The sequence below is a fragment of the Diceros bicornis genome, chromosome 3 (genome assembly GCF_020826845.1).
Source record: "Diceros bicornis minor isolate mBicDic1 chromosome 3, mDicBic1.mat.cur, whole genome shotgun sequence".
NCBI classification, from domain to species: domain Eukaryota; kingdom Metazoa; phylum Chordata; class Mammalia; order Perissodactyla; family Rhinocerotidae; genus Diceros; species Diceros bicornis.
The window spans coordinates 14,587,832-14,607,519 of NC_080742.1; the positions used below are offsets into that span (position 1 = coordinate 14,587,832).

At 37.9% G+C, this 19,688-nt stretch overlaps 1 protein-coding gene across 1 annotated transcript; it reads right to left on the reverse strand.

Annotated features, from left to right (window-relative positions):
• Positions 1–1,575: 1,575 nt before the first annotated feature.
• PSMC2 (proteasome 26S subunit, ATPase 2) lies at positions 1,576–18,041 on the reverse strand. Its single transcript, XM_058523883.1, has 12 exons — positions 17,920–18,041; positions 16,082–16,119; positions 15,198–15,279; positions 14,376–14,475; positions 6,947–7,078; positions 6,219–6,291; positions 5,749–5,844; positions 4,919–5,083; positions 3,951–4,038; positions 2,165–2,367; positions 1,975–2,071; positions 1,576–1,888 (listed from the first exon to the last, which is right to left on the reverse strand). The coding sequence occupies exons 1-12, from the start codon at positions 17,987–17,989 to the stop codon at positions 1,731–1,733; spliced, it is 1,302 nt and encodes a 433-aa protein (XP_058379866.1). The 5' UTR covers positions 17,990–18,041; the 3' UTR covers positions 1,576–1,730.
• Positions 18,042–19,688: the final 1,647 nt, after the last annotated feature.

Genomic DNA, 19,688 nt, shown 5'->3' on the forward strand with positions numbered 1-19,688 from the left:
TTATTTTTCGAGACTCATAAACCGTTTGTATTCTGATCTGTCAGCACCTTGATGTATGTATAAACATATATGTGCTTCTACAGACACACATATATACACATGTATATGGACACACACACATATTTTAGGTGTAGGGAAGTTCCCAGTGAATATTTTATCTTTCTTAATAGAATACTAACATGCTAATACAGATAGTATTGATGCTATCTGCAAACATATGCCCAGGCAGAAACAAACACCCAAATTCTTCAAAAAAAATCCATTGTACATTTGATGTGTGGCCAAATTTTCGTCATGTAACTAACTGAAATGTCAAGATTATTCAGAGCCTATCATCATATGTTAGGCCTGAGTGAGTGCAACATAGCCTATATAAGCTGTCTCAAACTGGTGCATAAGATGTATGTGGCTACATGAAAAAGAAGTGGTAAGACTTCAAAGAGTGTGTTCTAAATCCTTACATACATCTTTAGTCAGTCATTCACTTGAGTCTATTTTATTATAAGCATAACCTGGAAATGGTTCGCTCTACTTCATGCCTCATGAGAGACTATGGCAGGCTTAGAAAAAAAATTTGCTGATCAGTTTCACAAAAATGAAAAGTCAAGAAAGGAAGGATTTGGTTAGATTTTATGAATGAAGGGCTTTAATTTTTCTGCATGAAAACTCATATTTTAAATTTTTCAATGCAACACTCAGAGCATTTTCTATGTTGTCAGCTTCTTCTTTTGTGAATTAAAATGTATCCAGCTCTAGTTTGCATTACTTATTTATGAATATTGAACTGCAATAAAAATATTCTTTACTGTGCTTGGGTCTCAGTATTTGGGGGGGATTATTGTGGTGGAAGAGGGGAGGGGATTCGGTCGTAGCTGCACAAGAAGTAATTTTAAAGACATATGTTGAGGATTCTAATATAACTAACTTTTATTTCAGAAATACCTCACCATAGACCAGAAATCTAACAGGAACTTTACCAAAATTTTAAACCATTAATTTATAAAATGAAAATAAGTACTTTTCTATATGAAACCAATTCTGGATTTTCTAAATTATATTATTAGATTATTATGTGTATATATTTTTCTTCTTGCCTTACTACTTCACTGGTCATTAAAAGCAACAATTTTTGATTAATTTGAAATCAAGTCAAATGGCAAAGCAAAACATTAATTACATCAGATTCTTCTTCCACCTTAAAAAAGTTTGGCGAAAGCTTTATTATTCAACATAGTAGGACAAAAACCATCAAAAGGCATGTGGTCATGTGCCTACATGGGCTGTTTTGATGAGGGGCAGAAAAACATAATGGTTAGGAGCATAGGTGATAGAGCTGACAAACTTGGACTTGAATCCCAGCTTTGCTAGAAGTAAATTAGGTAGGAAAGTTTTTGCATCTATTAGACCAAGATCTATTAGATCCACCTCACTGGGCAGATGGGAGGACACAATGAGATAATATACATACAGCACCCAGCCAGCATATGCCTAGAACATACATGGTCTAAGCAAGCACTTTATGATAGGGAACCCTTAAATGGTAGTGGCTCAAAAAACAGTCAACATACATTGTAATAAGCTTTTAAATGACATTAGATATCACCTTTTATTGTACTACAGAGAAAAGAGACACAATTTTGAAACCATTTACTTTTTGTGTGGAATGGTTACTATTAAGTCTATATATGGTTAGGATTCCAATTAAAAGTTTTCATGAAAGCCTTCAGAGCTCAGTTGTATGTCATATAGCGGGGAGTAGCACTGAATTTGGCATAGGACTTAATGACCTTATTTACAGCTTCCAAGAAATCCTTCTCCGTAGCAATTTTTCGCCGTGCTCTGATGGCAAACATACCAGCTTCTGTGCAGACGCTTCTAATCTCGGCACCTTTCAAACAAAAAGAAAATAAGAGGCTTAATAAAAGCAGCCTGAACAGACAGACCAGCAAATATAAGCAAGAGCTTTCAACCTACCAGTGCTATTTGGACACAATCGTGCTAACAATTCAAATCTGATATCTCTTTCAACACTCATTGAACGAGCATGAATCTTAAAAATGTGAGTCCGACCCTAAAAATAGGAGAATTGACAAATATTAAAATGAAAAACATCACAGGAAAAAACATCAAGAATCTCTTTTCTAAAATGAAATGATTTTCTTACCTCTAGATCAGGTAAGCTAAATTCAATCTTTCTATCCAATCTCCCTGGCCTCATCAGTGCTGGATCCAAGGTGTCAGGTCTGTTGGTGGCCATAAGCACTTTAATGTTGCCTCGAGGATCAAAACCATCCAGCTGATTGATCAGTTCCAACATCGTTCTCTGTACTTCATTGTCACCTCCAGCACCATCATCAAAACGAGCACCTGAGAAGATGAAAGGAAGATCAGCTCTTCACAGCCACTTAGGAGTAGCACTATGCAGAACTTGAAAGTACTGTGAATCTCAGCTCAGATCATATTCTCCAGCGCAAGGGAACATCTCAGTTTTAAACAAATCCTTTCTGCGTGCTTTACACAAAACCAATTAGAAAGTGAATCTTTCGAAAGGACTCATCATAGATTTATTTAATGTAGGCTCCTTTACAGTATTTTTTAAAATCTTCTTTAAGGAGTTTTGTTTTTTAAAATCACTCAAGAAGACCTCGGTTGTTTAACACGACATACACCTGGACTAGGCAACAGAATACATGCAAACTTTAGCACCATAATGGTGTTTGATTGTCTGTAAGAAACTGTTAGACTCTCCTAAATTTTTCAAAACTGTCCTCTAAAAATATTGGCTAAATCCATAATACAGTAGAATAATAACAGGCTTACTAAAACACCGATTTGGATATATTAGAGTGCTTTGGATTAATGTCAGTCTCTCATTTCAAAATAGTGCCAAAAATAAGGGCCTCCAAATATATATTTTCATTTTTAAATTGTATAAATACATACTGTTGTATTAATGTATTATGTACATTATAAAACAAAAAAAAAGAAAATTTTAAAAATTAGATTAAAATTAAATACAAAGAAAAATTCTAGTATTCCTGCACCCAATACTGTATTATACACAATCCACTTTGGAAAGCATAGCTTCACAGCATCCTGACATCACAAGGCTTATTCCAAGGATACTATAAAAATGACTTCAGAGTCACACCACTGGACTGATAAATGTGGTCAAACTATGGCCCTTGAAGACATTTAACTACAGAATATCCAAACCCAGCAATAAAGCAAGACTCTAGGTAACCTAACCACAGTCCCCAAACAGTGTTACAGGGTCCACTATATTTTCAAGTCATTTTTGTCACTAAGTTCATTAAATAACAACTGTCTGGGCATATGACACTTCTCCAACTATTAAGGATTATTACCGTTATAGACTGTAGGAAGAGCCAAGGCCTATTGAACAGTTTAGAGTTTTCAAAGTCTATCACATTTATTACTTACTTAAAACCTCTCAAAAACCCATGAAATAAGGCAGGAATTATCATTCCCTTTATATGATGAGCAAACCGAGGCTCAGAGTTAAAATAACTTATGTCGCACAGCTAATACTATATTTCACCAACTCTGAAGCCAACGATAACATTATTTTATGTACACTTTATGAAAAACTACCACCAATTAAATTATACCCCAGTGCTTTCTTATCACATTAAGTGAAGCTGTATCCCAAGTTAGGAGTTGTTAAAGTGTGAAAATATGTGTCATATGAATGAAATTAGGAAAATACAAAGATAAACACTTTGAGAAATAGTAATGCTATAGAATGTTTCTTTTTTCCTTTATGGTATAGCCCTATTGTTTATTAGATCTGTGGCTCCAAATTGCCAGAGCTCATAAAAGGGGGAATTAAAATTTTGTATAAGTTTAACATAGGAGAACTCTACACTATCACTTTACAATTCTCATGAAACCCAATCCTAAAAGAGTTCTCTAAATACCATTCATACCTCCAATAGCATCAATTTCATCAAAGAAGATAAGGCAGGCTTTTTTGGTTCTGGCCATTTCAAAGAGCTCTCGAACCATTCGAGCCCCCTAATGAGAAAAATAATTTGTTAATTCAGAGTTGTTTTAAAAATCTTTTAAAATACAATAAGAAGTTATGCTTCAAACTTGTCAATATTCCTAACAGTATTCTCAATGATTATTACCTAAAGCTTTTTCAAAAATATTGAAGTTTGTTACCTAGTCCATCAAATTGATCTTATTAGCCTCAAAACAATGTTAATTTCATGATTCTGTACCTATTAAATAGCCAATAACTTTAAGACCCGAAGAGGTCAAATTAACACTGTTAAATAAAATAAAGGCACCATTTCAATCAGTAAAACTTGAGGAAATAAAAGTATCTGATCTCTCACTTGGCATTTCTGATCACTGAGTTTGATTTGTAAGTGTTGATCAGGGAATAAACCATGTCTAAACCCATGCAGCTCCTTTTCTAATCCTTATTGTGAGCATACTAATTAATGTTCCAGATACACTATATACAGCCCTAGACTTGCTCTCTAATGAAAAAACAATGTATGTGTGTGTGTGTGGATACACATCCATGCACATCCATATAGACAATTTACGTTCTCTCTCTCTCAGCAGAACATAGAACGCTGGCCCTGAAGTGAAAGCACACTGTGAGCGCATTCACTAGGCATTTCTGGAGTATTCATCTTACAAACCAAATCTGTAGAAAATGTCATCTCAGTAGGGAGCACACTGATTAAAAATTTTAAGCAGCTATTTATTTCCAAATGACCACAAAGGCAGGTTGGTGGCTTCTGAACTACTAATTACAATCCATCAATCAAGAAATTTCAGGTCTCAATCTTCCAATGTGGATTGCCATTTTAATTTCAACCATGCCTTATAAATTTTTCACAGGGCTACATATTCTTTGATTATGATCAATTTACTTTACCTCGCCGACGTACTTCTGTACAAGTTCAGATCCAATAACTCGAATGAAGCAAGCATCAGTCCTATTAGCAACTGCCCGAGCACAGAGTGTCTTGCCTGTACCTGGTGGACCAAAGAGCAGCACACCCTTGGGAGGCTCAATGCCAAGGTTAACAAACCTCTCTGGCTGTAATGGAGACACAATTTTTACACTTATCACTTCTGTATAATAAAAATAAGCCTACTTCTACATCAATATATTTAAACCAAAATTAAGTCCACAATCTATATACTTGATCTAAACAAGAATTTTACTTATTCTAAGGCATAGGATCTAAACTAGACTCATATCAATTCATAAGGCTTTTAAAGGTGTTTCTACTATCCAGGCATAAGAAAACATATTTTTTTGCTAATTTTAAAAAATTACAGTTTTTAAAGGACAAAAGTATTATCTAGTATTTAATATCCTAGTTTTCCTTTATCCTCCCAAGCTTAATTTGATTCAACTTAAACCCATTTCCTCTTGATATCATTAAAACACATGATTTCTTCTACAATAACCTATAACATATAACATAGTGCTAAAGGTTACACCTCAACCTCCTCTGTCACTCTAGCCGATATTTCTTCTTTTGAACAGGTTTGACCACTCAATCCTTTTGCTTTCTCTCTTCTGGAACTTACCAACTCTCCACACCTTTACACTCTATGCCCTCAAAAATTTTCATTGAGGAAAATATAAAATTTTAAAAGCTGTCTGATATATATGCAATTTTAGTGCACAGTACACAAAAGGCTGTCACATCTTTATACAAAGAAATTTAAAATGCAACAGACTCAGCCACTTACATGAAGTAGTGGGGTTTCAACTACTTCTCGAAGTTTCTCAATCTGTTCCTTACAGCCACCCACATCACTGTATGTGACATCAGGTTTTTCCTCCACCTAAAACAGGGATGAAAATGTACAACATATAGCCACAGGCTTTTGAATACTCGTCCAAATAGAGTAGACCCAATACCCTAAAAGAAAAATCAGACTTATACCAAGTAAGAATTTTAATAAAAATGGAATACATTGCCCAGTGTCCTAGAACCATGTGCTATATTACTTGTTATGACACTAAGTGAGAGACAAACTAGTAAAATAAAGACTGAAAAAGACTTTCTCACTTGAAAAATTGTTTAAAAAATTTTGGGAACTCCTCAATAAATACCCACATGTTAACAGTTTATTAGTTAAAAGTTTCAAAAATTTTTGAGATGGAGGCAATTATATTCAAAGTCATGCCATTCCTTTTCCCTCCCATAGTTTCTTACCTGCATCATAGTAACTGTTGGGTCGATCTTAGGAGGCAGTGGAATGTGAATTTGATACTTATTTCTGTCCACCCTAAGGAGGTAAAAAAGATCCTCATTAACACACTCAAATTTACTGAGTGAAGGAAAAAAAAAAAAAAAAATGGGCCAGGCCCGTGGCTTAGTGGTTAAGTGCACTCGCTCTGCTGCTGGCGGCCCGGGTTCGGATCCCGGGCGCGCACCGACGCACCGCTTCTCCGGCCATGCTAAGGCCGTGTCCCACATACAGCAACTAGAAGGATGTGCAGCTATCTACTGGGGCTTTGGGGGAAAAAAATAAATAAATAAAATTATGAAAGAAAAAAATTTACTGAGTGAATCATCATGTATTCTGTATACATTAATTACATTAACTCACTTAAGCCTCATAGCTATCCTAGAGTAAGTGCTTCCTCCACCTACACCATGTTACCTTAAATTGGCAAACTCAACTCTAAAATTCTGCACTGACTTTGATTATGACATTTGAAGCCATTCATAAAAAGCCAAAGCGGGGGTGGGGGAAAGGAGGCAGGTGGGAGATAAGGAAGCAGATGCAAAAGAAAGGATGTTCAATGGTAGTAATCTTCTAGATTTTCCATCGGTATTCCATGGCACCCAGTTCATTCATTCAAAAGAAAGAAAAGGATGTGAATGTGACATAGTGTCTTTAATGAAAGAAGAGTATTTATCGTAAACAGAAATCTTACCCAACTCTCATCCCTTCTTCAATGTCAGTAGGTGCTACCTGATCACTGAGGTCCACCACGAACTTGGCAAACTGCTTCACGTTGATAATGTACTTCGGGTCCTCTGAATCAGCATTAATTATCTTTGTACATCTAACACAGCAAAAGGCTTGATTAGAGTAAAGAACCTAAACCGCTAATAATGAATTCAAGTAACCAGATTCTCTCCTGGGCATGCAGTATACTAATGAGCAGGTGTAAACTAGAACTACAGAAACTGGGCCACTGTTAAAGATCTTTTTCTGTAGAATATGCTCAATCCCAAGGATCCACTCAACTTCAGCCAAGCCATAAAAGTTTCAAAAGATATATTCCCCTGGAAAATTACACCCAAATATTCCATCATTAAGCAGTTCTCTAGTTTCTTGATTTTCATAACTATATTCCTTTATTAGTGCTACTCCTCTATATCTTAAGTTACTCTCCTTTTTATTTTCCCTACCAGAAGACAGTCATCTTGTCTTACATCAAGTTAAGTAATAAATGTGTTTTTATTCTTTCCTGAGTTTATACTTCAAATCCATTTTTATTGTTGCTATTTTTCTGTGTAATTTTTTTTTATTGATGTCAATAGTTTATAACATTGTGAAATTTAGGCTGTGCATTTTTGTTTGTCAATCACCATATACATGTCTCCCTTCACCCCTTGTGCCCATCCCCCACCCCCTTTGGCCCTGGTAACCACAATACAGTTCTTTCTGACCATGTGTTGGTTTATATTCCACATATGAGTGAGAGCATGTGGTGTTTGTCTTTCTCTTCCTGGCTTATTTCACTTAACATAATACCCTCCACTGGCCGACCCCGTGGCTTAGCGGTTAAGTGCGCGCGCTCCGCTACTGGCGGCCCGGGTTCCGGTCCTGGGCGCGCAACGACGCACCGCTTGTCCAGCCATGCTGAGGCCGCGTCCCACATACAGCAACTAGAAGGATGTGCAACTATGACATACAACTATCTACTGGGGCTTTGGGGAAAAAAAAAGGAGGAGGATTGGCAACAGATGTTAGCTCAGAGCCGGTCTTCCTCAGCAAAAAGAGGAGGATTAGCACAGATGTTAGCTCAGGGCTGATATTCCTCACAAAAAAATAAATAAATAAAAAAAATAAAATAATACCCTCCAGGTCCATCCATGTTGTTGCAAATGGGACAATTTTTTTTCTTTTTTATGGCTGAGTAGTATTCCATTGTGTATATATACACCACATTTTCTTGATCCAATCTCAGTTGAGACACTTGGGTTGCTTCCACTTCTTGGCTATAGTGAATAATGCTGCAATGAACATAGGGGTGCATAAGCCTCTTTGGATTGTTGATTTCAGGTTCATTGGATATATTCCCAGTAGTGGGATAGCTGGATCATAGGGTATTTCTATTTTTAATTTTTTGAGAAATCTCCATACTGTTTTCCATAGAGGCTGCACCAGTTTGCATTCCCACCAGCTGTGTATGAGGGTTCCCGTTTCTCCACATCCTCTCCAACATTTGTTATTTTTTGTCTTCGTGATTATAGCCCTTCTAACGGGCGTGAGGTGATATCTTAGTGTTGTTTTGATTTGCACTTCCCTGATGATTAGTGATGTTGAACACATTTTCATATCCCTATTGGCCATCTGTATATCTTCTTTGGAGAAGTGTCTCTTCATTTCCTCTGCCCATTTTTCGATCGAGTTGTTTTTTTGTTGTTCAGTTGTGTGAGTTTTTTTATATATTATGGAGATTAATCCCTTGTCAGATATATGTTTTGCAAATATTTTCTCCCAGCTGGTGGGTTGTCTATTTATTTTGATCCTGGTTTCGTTTGTCTTGTAGAAGCTCTTTAATCTGATGAAGTCCCACTTGTTTATTTTTTCTTTAGTTTCCCTAGTCTGACTAGGCATGGCATCTGAAGATTCCTTTATGGACCAATGTCAAATAGTGTGTTGCCTATATTTTCTTCTATGAGTTTTATAGTTTCAGGTCTCACCTTCAGGTTTTTGATCCATTTGGAGTTAATTTTTGTGAATGGCAAAAGCAGATGGTCCACTTTCATTCTTTTGCATGTGGCTGTCCAGTTTTTCCAACACCATTTATTGAAGAGACTTTCTTTTCTCCATTGTATGTTCTTACCTCCTTTGTCGAAAATTAGCTGTCCATATATGTGTGGTTTTATTTCTGGGCTTTCAATTCTGTTCCATTGATCTGTGGGTCTGTTTTTGTACCAGTACCATGCTGTTTTGATTACTATTGCTTTGTAGTATGTTTTGAAGTCAGAGATTGTGATGCCTCCAGCTTTGTTCTTTTTTCTTAGGATTGCTTTAGCTATTCAGGGTCTTTTGTTGCCCCAAATGAATTTTAGTATTCTTTTTTCTATTTCCGTGAAGAATGTCATTGGGATTCTGATTGGGATTGCATTGAATCTGTGTTGTTGTTGTTGCTATTTTTAACTTAAATGTGTTCTTGTTCTGTGTGACATTATGAAGGCAAATGTACTACCATGTACATCAGAGTAGAAAGTAGTCTACTGCCTTTCCTCTTCCATACTGTCTGTCTACTGAAGAGAAACAAAACAAAAAACAGAACTCATGGTAGAAAGAACTCATGTCATAAGCTGTAGCAACAAATACAGGGAACTACAAAATAGTCTCTGGAGTGTGCATATAGGTAGAGCTGAATATAAGGTAAAGAATGCTTTCTCCTTGCAGCATAATTGTGTGATGGGATGCTGTTTTCTGCTACTAGCCAAGGTCTACTAGGGAGGTAAAATTATATATATAGAAAGTATCTATCACTACTTTATCTGACAGACACTGCCAACACCGTATGCACAGATAAGGAATTTTTAATCCACACCTGAAAAAATATATACACAGGGACCTCAACTTGCAGAATGGAGGAGTAAGGACTTTGAAAAGCCTGCTCCTCCTTAAAAGCAAAGAAAACACTGGCAACAACAGTCAAAATCAACATTTTCAGAACTCTGGAAATTAACTACAGACTTGTAACAATCCAAAGAGTATCTATTCAAGAAACATGGCTGAATCTCAGTAAGAACAGTTAGTCTTGTTGCATTTTAACTCACTTTAATCCCATCCTCCTCTCTCCAGCTTAGTGGTAGACTTGGGAAAAAAACAGCCTCACAACCATGGTAAATGTGAAAATCAGCAGCCTAGCAGCTACTGGGGGGTGGTGGTGGTTGAGAATGAGTCTGAAGCGCCCCAAAATCCCAACCCCCAGAGAACTGTCACTATTTGACCTGTCTGGCAGCTAGCTGAAGAGCTCCATTCTCAAAACTTGTCTTTATTTGACCAGACTCAGAGCTTACTCTATGTGAACAGTCCTACCCACAGGCATTTGTTGGAAACAATTAGTGGCAACTGTTTTTAACTGTCTGAGGCAACATTACCAGTTGGAGCTAAGAAGAGGCTGACCAAAATCATTTCAAAGGAAAAACAACAACAATAATAAACCCTGGGGAAAGGAGAAATCTGATTTCCAGAGCTGAATATCACATTATTTAAAACATCCAGTTTCCATCAAAAAATTATGAGACACAAAAAAGAAATAGGAAAGTACAGCCCATACATAGGGAAAAAAGAAGTCCACAGAAACTTTCCCTGAGGAAGCTTAGACATTGGTCTTACTAAACAAAAACTTTAAACAGTATCATAAACATTTTTTAAAAACTAAAGGAAATAATATCTAAAGGATTAATGGGAAGTATGAGAACAATGTCTCACCAAAAAGGGAATATCAATGAAGAGAAAAATTAGACTGGAATATTATTTGGCTATAAAAAAAAAATGATGTTCTGATACATGCTACAACATGGATGAATCTTGAAACATTATGCTAAGTGAAAGAAGCCAGAAACAAAAGGTCACACATTATATGGTTCCATGTATATAAAATATTCAGGATAGGCAAATCCACAGATACAGAAAGTAGATTAGTAGTTGCCAGGGGCAAGGGAGAGAGAAGAAAAGGGGCTGCTAATGGGTATGGGGTTTCTTTTGGAGATGATGAAAATGTTTTGGAGAAAGTAAAACAGAAGGTATCAAGAAATGCTGGGCCAAGGGGTGGAGGGTGGTTAACTTTACTAAAAATGAGGAAGGTCGGAGGTGAGAGGGGAAGCGCAAGTAAACATGAAATGAACCTGTTGCTGAAATTCCCTAGCCCTCTATCTCCACTGTTCTTCCAAAATATTGGAAACAAGAGGAGACTGAAAACAACTTCTCTGAGAAAAATGACTGTCCAAATGAAAAGATTTAAAGATACTGACACTGAAGGCTCCCCAACTAAACGTCCAGTTATATAAGCTATGGTGAAGCTTAGGATCGACTTGCCTCACTATTGAATCTAGAGCTTCTATCAGCTTTTTGGTCTCCCACTAAAACCAAAGCCCAAAGTAAGATTACCAGACATCTGGCATAAAAGATGGTCACCAAACAAGCAAAGAAAAAAAAAGGCATCTTGGAGGAATCAGAAACCTTCCATTTATCATTAATTTCCTTAGAAATGAGAACATATTACAACCACGACATGAGAACAGGACATTCAGAAAACAACAAAAAACATACATTGAAAGAAAAAAGAGCTCTTAGAAATTAAAAACTTGAGAAGAGAAATGGGAGAAAAAAAATCATAGAAAGACTCAAAGATAAAGTTAAAACCTCACAAAAACATAGAGCAAAAAGACAAAAAAAAAAAGAAAAGGAGAGAAAGATAAGCATATTAAAGGAGCAACCCAGGAGATCCAATATCCAAATAAGAGAAGTCCAGAATAAAGGACCAAGAAAATGGAAAGAAAGAAATTATTGACAAATAGAGAGTTTCACAAAAATCTGCCACACTGAAGGACATGAGAGCCCAGCACCATGGATGAAAACACGAACAACAAGGCGGGTAGTCATGAAATTTCAGAACAGTGAGAACAAGAGGAGACCCTACAACTTTCAGAGGAAAAACAGGTCACATATACAGGACTGGGAATCAGAATGGCTTCAGAATAACACCACCAGGAGGTGGAGGACAATGAAATGATGCCTTCAAAATTCTGAAGGAGAAAGAACTTTATACCAGCCAAGGCAATTTCAGACACAGGTGATCTCAAAATATTACCTCCCAACTGAGCCTCTTTCAGGAAGCTCCAGAGAATATACAGCCCACCTAATGAGGGTGTAATAAACCAAAAAGAGAAACTCATGGTACACAGGCAACAGGAGAGAGGCACAGGGAACCTCCAGGGTAAGAAGTCACAGGATGATTGTGATTCAATAGGAGTAAAGGGCAACGGTCCAAACTTAAGCAGGTTGGGAAGGGCTGGGAGAGCCTTCATCAGAAAGGAGGAGCAGAGAGAACACCTGAAGCAGCTGACGCAGAGGAGTTATACCCGAGAGGAAACCTGATGGACCTAATGCATCTGAATGCTATTTAGACAATCAGGAGAAACTAGGGGTTGAGTTAGTAATAGACATAGAAAACCAGGCGAATGGAAAAACAAGACAATTATGACAAGGAAAACAAAAAGTGGTACCAGAAAGGAAAAGTAATCACAGTTTACTACTTGGCTTTTTGTGAATAGGGTTTTCTTAGCCATCACTATGAAAACACTGAATCCTGACCTAACCAAAATTTTAATTACATTAGGAAGATGCAGGGATAGGAAGGGTATGTTTTTGGGATGAAGGCAGAGGAAATAAAACAAAACGAAGTCTTCATCTTCCATGGTGGGAAGCCACAGATAATACTAAACTAAAAAATCAAGACGCAATCTACAATATACAAGACTTAGCACTCTCCATTAGAAACATGAAGGTAGAGGGGCCGGCCCACTGGCATAGCGGTTAAGTGCGCGCCCTCCGCTTCGGCGGCCTGGGGTTTGCAGGTTCGGATCCCGAGCGTGCACCAACACACCACTTGTCAAGCCATGCTGTGGTGGCGTCCCATGTAAAGCAGAGGAAGATGGGCACGGATGTTAGCCCAGGGCCAATCTTCCTCAGAAAAAAGAGGAGGATTGGCATTGGATGTTAGCTCAGGGCTGATCTTCCTCACAAAAGAAAAAAAGAAACATGAAGGTAAAAACCAAAATAACCAGCTAAAAATTGTGAAAATAACAGGTGTCTCTAGGGAAGAGGAATTAGGAAAGACAGCTGCTGTTACAGAACTATTTAACTCTTTAAAACCATGGTAAAACTAGAAAACAAACAAACAAGTGAAAGGAAGGAAAGATGGAAAGAGGGAGGGAGGGAGGAAGAATAAGGAAAGAAAAATAACCTTTAGCTGTATTAAAGAGGTAAAATTAAAACAAAATTTTCTATGATTAGAATAAAACACAGGAGAATATGTTTATAATCTTGGATTGGGCTAGGCCTTTCTAAGCAACATTAAAACCTAAAAGGCATAATGAAAATATTTATATATTTTATTTACCTCCTAAAAATTTAAAACATTAGTACAACAAAAGCTACCAAGAAGTTAAAAGTCAAGTGACAGATTGGGAAAAAATATTTGTAGCATATTTAAGAAAAGATTAATATGTATAATATATGAAGCACTCCTAAAAATTAACAAGAAACAACCCAATGAAACAAAACATGAAGGGTCAAAGCAATACAAATGTTTAATAAGTATAAGAACTAGCTATCATACTAGTAATCAGCACAATGCAAATTAAAATGAGATTTTTTTTTTCCCAAATGGCAAAAGTGTAAAAATTGATAATCATATCATACATTGATCAGGCACACAGGCATTTGCCTCAGACCCTCTTGGTAAATCAAGTGTAAACTGGTCAAACCACTTTTTTCCACAGATTTTCAAAACTGCAAATGCCTTTGACCCCATAATTCCACTTCCAGTAAGCTGTTCTACAGAAATGTATTCACGTACACAGAGAAATACTTAACATGAATGTTCACTGTAGCCCTGTGTATAATAGAAATTGCAAACAGCCCAACATCTACAGAATATGTAATGTTTAAAAAAATAAGAGAAACAAGAAATAAAGAGGTACATCTATATCAAAGACAATGAAAGATTTCCAGAATATGTAGGTATGTCTAAAAAAAAATCAGGATGTTTCTTTGCATGCAAATATATACATAAAGATACATAGGAGGATTAAGAGGACCACACTGTTTTCAGTAGTTTTGTCTAAGGAAGGGGTAATGGGACACCAAGGATGCAAAGGGAGGAGTACATCTTTTGCTCTGTATCCTTCTGTATCATTTGGATCTTTTATATGAGTATGTCTTTACCTACTGAATTTTAACCCTAGATACTTTTGTAGAAAGTTTTATTTACTTGGAATTTGGAATTAAAATTCTTCATGAACTATTGCATTACACCTGAGACTCTAAAAAGTGCCTGAATGTACAGATAAAAATAAATTTCCACAGAGCACTATGCATACCTTGCAACCTGCAAAGGCTGTTCGCTCTGTAGCGTTTGCTTATCTGCAGCCAAATCCCAGAGAGCTGGTGGGGCCAGGCCAGTGTCAGACTCTTTAATACCTACATAAAGAGAGATTACAAAATTCAGTGAAATGTAATGCATCACGCTGAGGCTTTCTCAACCTCAGCACTGCCGACATTTTGGACTGAATGATTTGTTGTGGGGCGGGTCCTGTGCTTTACAGGATGGTTGAAAGCATCCCTGGCCTCTAGCCACTAGATGCCACTAGCACCACTTCCCCCTCAAGTCATGAGAATCAAGAATGTCTCCAGACACTGCCAAATGTCCAGGGGCAGGAGGGATCACCCCAGTTGAAAACCACTGCCCTAAAGTAGTCACAAGCCAAAAATTTAACATCATATTTGACATTTGTTTGTGCAGGTCAAATACTATAAAACTTCACCACTCAAGTTCCCAAGAAGAAAAGGTTCCAGCTACTAGATAATAGCCCACTTACTTCAAGCAGTACCATGTGAGATCATATTTTTATTCAATAAGAAATTCTGACTTGTCTAGTAGGGTTTATTGAACTTGGCTTGGACCAGCAGAAACATTACTTGCTTAAAGGATGATGATGTTTCTTAATTGCTTAAGCTTTAAACTTGCTTGTAAAAGGTAGTGAAAGAGATTACTAAATGAGATCCCATTTCTTAACAGGTAGGAAAGATAATTTTTTTTTAAATCTGTAATTCATGAAAGAGTAATGTTTACAAGTAAATTCCTTTGATATAATTAATGCATTACATTTAAAGAGAAGAAACAAGAATAGAAAAATATATACCAGTGAGCTCATTAATTTTCTTGAGAAGTTGTTGAATGTCATCTTCCACCTGCTTGATCTGCCTAGAGTAAGTGCTCTGACCCTAGGAGATAAAGATCAGTTTATTTAGAACACACGGATATCAACAATTTATTAAACTACAGACAAAAACTTTTAACAGTTACAATCTTAATAGCTATTATTGTCCCGAATAATACTTGTGCAGTAAAAGAAGAGAGAGGGAGTATTATCATTTTCAGAAGTATTCCTGAACCAATATTTTCCCCTAAACAGACAATGCACCATTACGCAAGACAACAAATGAAAATCATGCCTGAAATTATCCAAAACTACAAGCCCATTTCTACGCATTAAAACTTTCCATCTCAGATCTAATTAAGTTATATACATTTTAAATACGGTAAACATCTGTGTAAATTATTTCAAATATCTTTCAATATAGTACCACATTTTAATTACAAATAGTATAAAAATAATGTCTAAGCTTAGACACTCTGAATGTTTACTCTGATCTATTCTAGATAGCAACTGTAGGTAGGTAACTTTTTTCAGTGAAGATTACTATAAACTGCTAGACATTCTCCTCTAATTATTTTGGAAGGACAATACAGTTATGCGCCGCATAACGACATTTCAGTCAACGATGGATAGCGTATACAACAACAATCCCATAAGACTGGTACCATATAGCCTAGGTGTGTAGTAGGCTATACCATCTAGGTTTGTGTAAGTACACTCTATCATGTCACACAACGACAAAATCGCCTAACGTCACATTTCTCAGAACATATCTCTGCTGTTAAGCTACGAGTGAGTGTGCCAAGAACAATAGTTCCTATTTCAATATAAAACATCTATATTTTGTAGACACTGAAAGAACTTACATAAGTTTTCAGCAAGGCAATATCCCCCTCATCCAGAGCTAAAAGAAGAGAGATAATACATGAGATTCAAATAAAAGAAACTAGAGCTAACAATTGTTTTCTGTTCAATTCAAATTGCATTAATTGAGAGAGAAAAGTTATGCAAAGTTGTAATGATATAAATACAACCACCAAATAGTTCCTGGACTCAAGGCACTTTTATCTAATTGGGTGAAGGCTGATTAAAATAGTACATAACATAGCTGCTGAAGAGTCTCAAAGTGATGCGACACAACACGAATAGGGAGCCTAAAGAACAGAGTTTGAGAATCCAAATGACCTGGGCACTAGTGCCAGCAAGGTTATGCAATTGCTAAGTAACCTTAGAAAAAACATTTAATCTCTGAGCATCAGTTTTCTCATCTGAAAAATAGAGATAATACTAATTGTACCTGTACAACATTGTTATAAAGAACAAATAAGATATGGATGAAGAAGCACATAAAATTCTATACACGTTAGTCATAACTGTATCCAAGGAATAAATTTATTAATCCATTTACAGAATGATAACATATCCAGAGAAATACACAGAATGAAATGTTAAATCTCTGTAACTAAGTTTTCCACTCGGTGACTGAGTCCCTCTGAGATTTGCCATGTCCTAAAATACTTTCCAGGCAAAGAGTAGAGTGTGGGATGAAAAGTAGGGAGGAAATCTCTTTCTTTGGGGGAGGGTGGAAATGAAGAAGCTAGGGTGCTAGGAGAGGTTGAAGTTGTTTAGGAAGGGAAGAGTAAGAGAAAAGACAGGAAAAAACTACCATAAGAACGTTTAAAAATAGCCTATAAGGAACAAAAGAAAAAAACAGCATAAAGATGAGACTACAAAAGGGGCTCCGGGGAAGAAATCCCGTATGAATATGGTGGGCATATCTCATGCGCTGTAGGTAGAAGTGTCAAGTCTTGGAGTCTCTAAGAAGAGTGATTTGGCACTATCAATTACAACCCCATTTATAAAATTGACCCTACAGCTTGCGCTTGTGCATGTGGTAAAAGTTACATGAACAAGGTTATTCATTGCTCTATAACGGCCATCAGACTGCAAGAAATCTAAATGTCCATCAATAACGATTAACTACATACATTACTGTAACCAAATAAAGTGAGATACGATGCAGATGCAGAGACAGACAACACTCTCTATACACTAATACGAACTTATCCCTAAGACATACTAAGATTGGAAAAAAGCAAGATGTAAGCATGCTACACTTAAGTAAAAAAAAAATAAAGGAATATATAAGCAAACTTGCTTGTATATGCATAGAAAATGTCTAGAAGATAACGCACAATGGCAACATTAGTGCCTCCGTGGATAAGCGGGTGGCTGGGGCCAAGGATGAGACACTTTTCAGTGTATCTTTTTCCGCCTTTTGAGTTTTATGCATGTGAATGCATTATGTAGCCAAAGGAATGGTTTTTTAAAAAATTATGTCGCAGGATCCTGGCTACACGGTGACAAGCACCCAACTGTCACACTTGAGGGGGAGGAGGGGAGGGGAGAGGATCCAGGCGACCACGCACCGCCCGCGCAACTTTCAAGGCCTGAAGGCCAAGCAGGGAGTATGACTCCTTCCAGACCTGAGAGCTGACTGTGAATAGACACTGCGATCAGCGGGAGAGGGGCACAGACCGGGATGGGATGAGGGAGACAGAGAGGGCGGGCAGGTGAGCCGGCTGCCGCCCAGACCCAGTCACCGAGGGCGCAGAGGGGACAGAGCGCCGAGCGGGACTCCAGCCTCCCCTCGGGGCCAAGCCCGGTCCTGCCCGGCCCGGAGCCCCTGCCCGTGGCAACTGACCTCGGATGGGCTTGTCCTCCTTCTCGTCCTCTTTGGTCTTCCGCTGGTCGGCGCCGAGGTAATCCGGCATCTTAGGAGATCCTAGCACCTCAGCTGCCGGGCGATTACACAGCACCTTGCCCGCTTCCGGTGCTGCCTCCTTTCCCTTCCTCCCCGGAAGTGAGGCCGGCCCCGCGGCGCTGTGACTCCGCGCGCGGAGGCGGAAGACGGCCCTGGAGACGCGCGCGTCCGGGGCCCCGCCGTGGGAGCGGGAGGAATCCCCTGTTAGAAGAGGTGTCCGTCACCCCGGCCTCTTGCCGTGGCGAGGTTCCCTGAGCAACAGATTTCAGACGAACTCTGAAGCAGTCGCTAGTTTACATCCTGACTTAGTCATTCATGCAATGTGCGCTCTCCAGTGACGTCTTTACTCCCTGTGCTTTAATTCCCCTTGTAGCGCACAGCGTTGTGGAGGCATGCGGGAACAGTATAAGGTACCTGGCATGTTAGATACGCAGTAAGTAGTGGCTAGATCTACAGATAGAGTAAAGGTAGATACGAGTCCTTTATTAACTTGGTGCTAACACAAGATGAAGTGGTAAATGGTTTCAGCTTTTGAGTCGGCTGCGGAAGAAAACTGGTACCATTCTCAGATACAGGGCAGTCGGGGAAAACGCAGGTTTTAAAAGAAGTGAGTTTGGGAAATGAGGAACGGAGGAGAGCGGTTAGGAGACAATTGTAGAATTTAGAAATGGAAAAAAAAAAAGCCTGACACTTCTGTGCATTAAAGGACATAGAGTGAAAATGCAGGATGGGGGAAAATATTTGCAAGTCATATATCTGATAAGGAATTAACATCCAAAATATATGTAGAACTACAACTCAACAAGAAAACAACCAGATTTTAAAAATGGGAAATGGTCCTGAATAGACATCTCTCCAAAGAAGATATTCAGATGGCCAATACACACATGAAAAGATGCTCAGCATCAGTAGCCATTGGGGTAATGCAAATCCAAACCATAAGAACCTCATACCTATTAGAATGGCTACTATTAAAAAAAAAAAAAAGGAAAGAAAATGCATTGGTAAGGATGTGGAGAAGATGGAACCTTGTGTACTTTTGTCTTGTGTACTGGTGGTGGGAAGGTAAATAGTGCAGCCACTATGGAAAACAGTATGGCACTTCCTCAAAAAATTAAAAGTAGAATTACCATATGATCCACCCATTCCAGTTCTGGGTATATACCCAAAAGAATTGAAAGCAGGCTCTCAAAGATATATTTGTACTTGCACATTCATAGCAGCATTATTCAAAATAGGCAAAAGGTGGAGGTAACCTAATTGACAGATGAATGGATAAATAAAATGTACATGCAATGGACTATCATGCAGCCTTAAAAAGGAAAGAAATTCAGACACATACTACAATTATGAGGATATTATGCCAAGTGAATGAGCCAGTCACAAAAAGGCAAATACTGTTATGATTCCACTTCTATGAGGTACCTAGAGTAGTCAAATTCATAGAGACAGAAAGTAGAATGGTAGTTTCCAGGGACTGAGGGCGGTGGAGATGGGAGTTTAATGGGTGTAGAGTTTCAGTTTTGCAAGATGAAGAGTTCTGGACATTGGTTGCACAACAAACAATGTATGTAACACTACTGAACTGTACACTTATAAATGGTTAAGATGTGAATTTCACATTGTGTGTATTTTACCACACACACACACACAATACCTTTCATGACCTTAGAGGTGACGGTGAGAATAGATGGGGGGGAAGTGTGAAA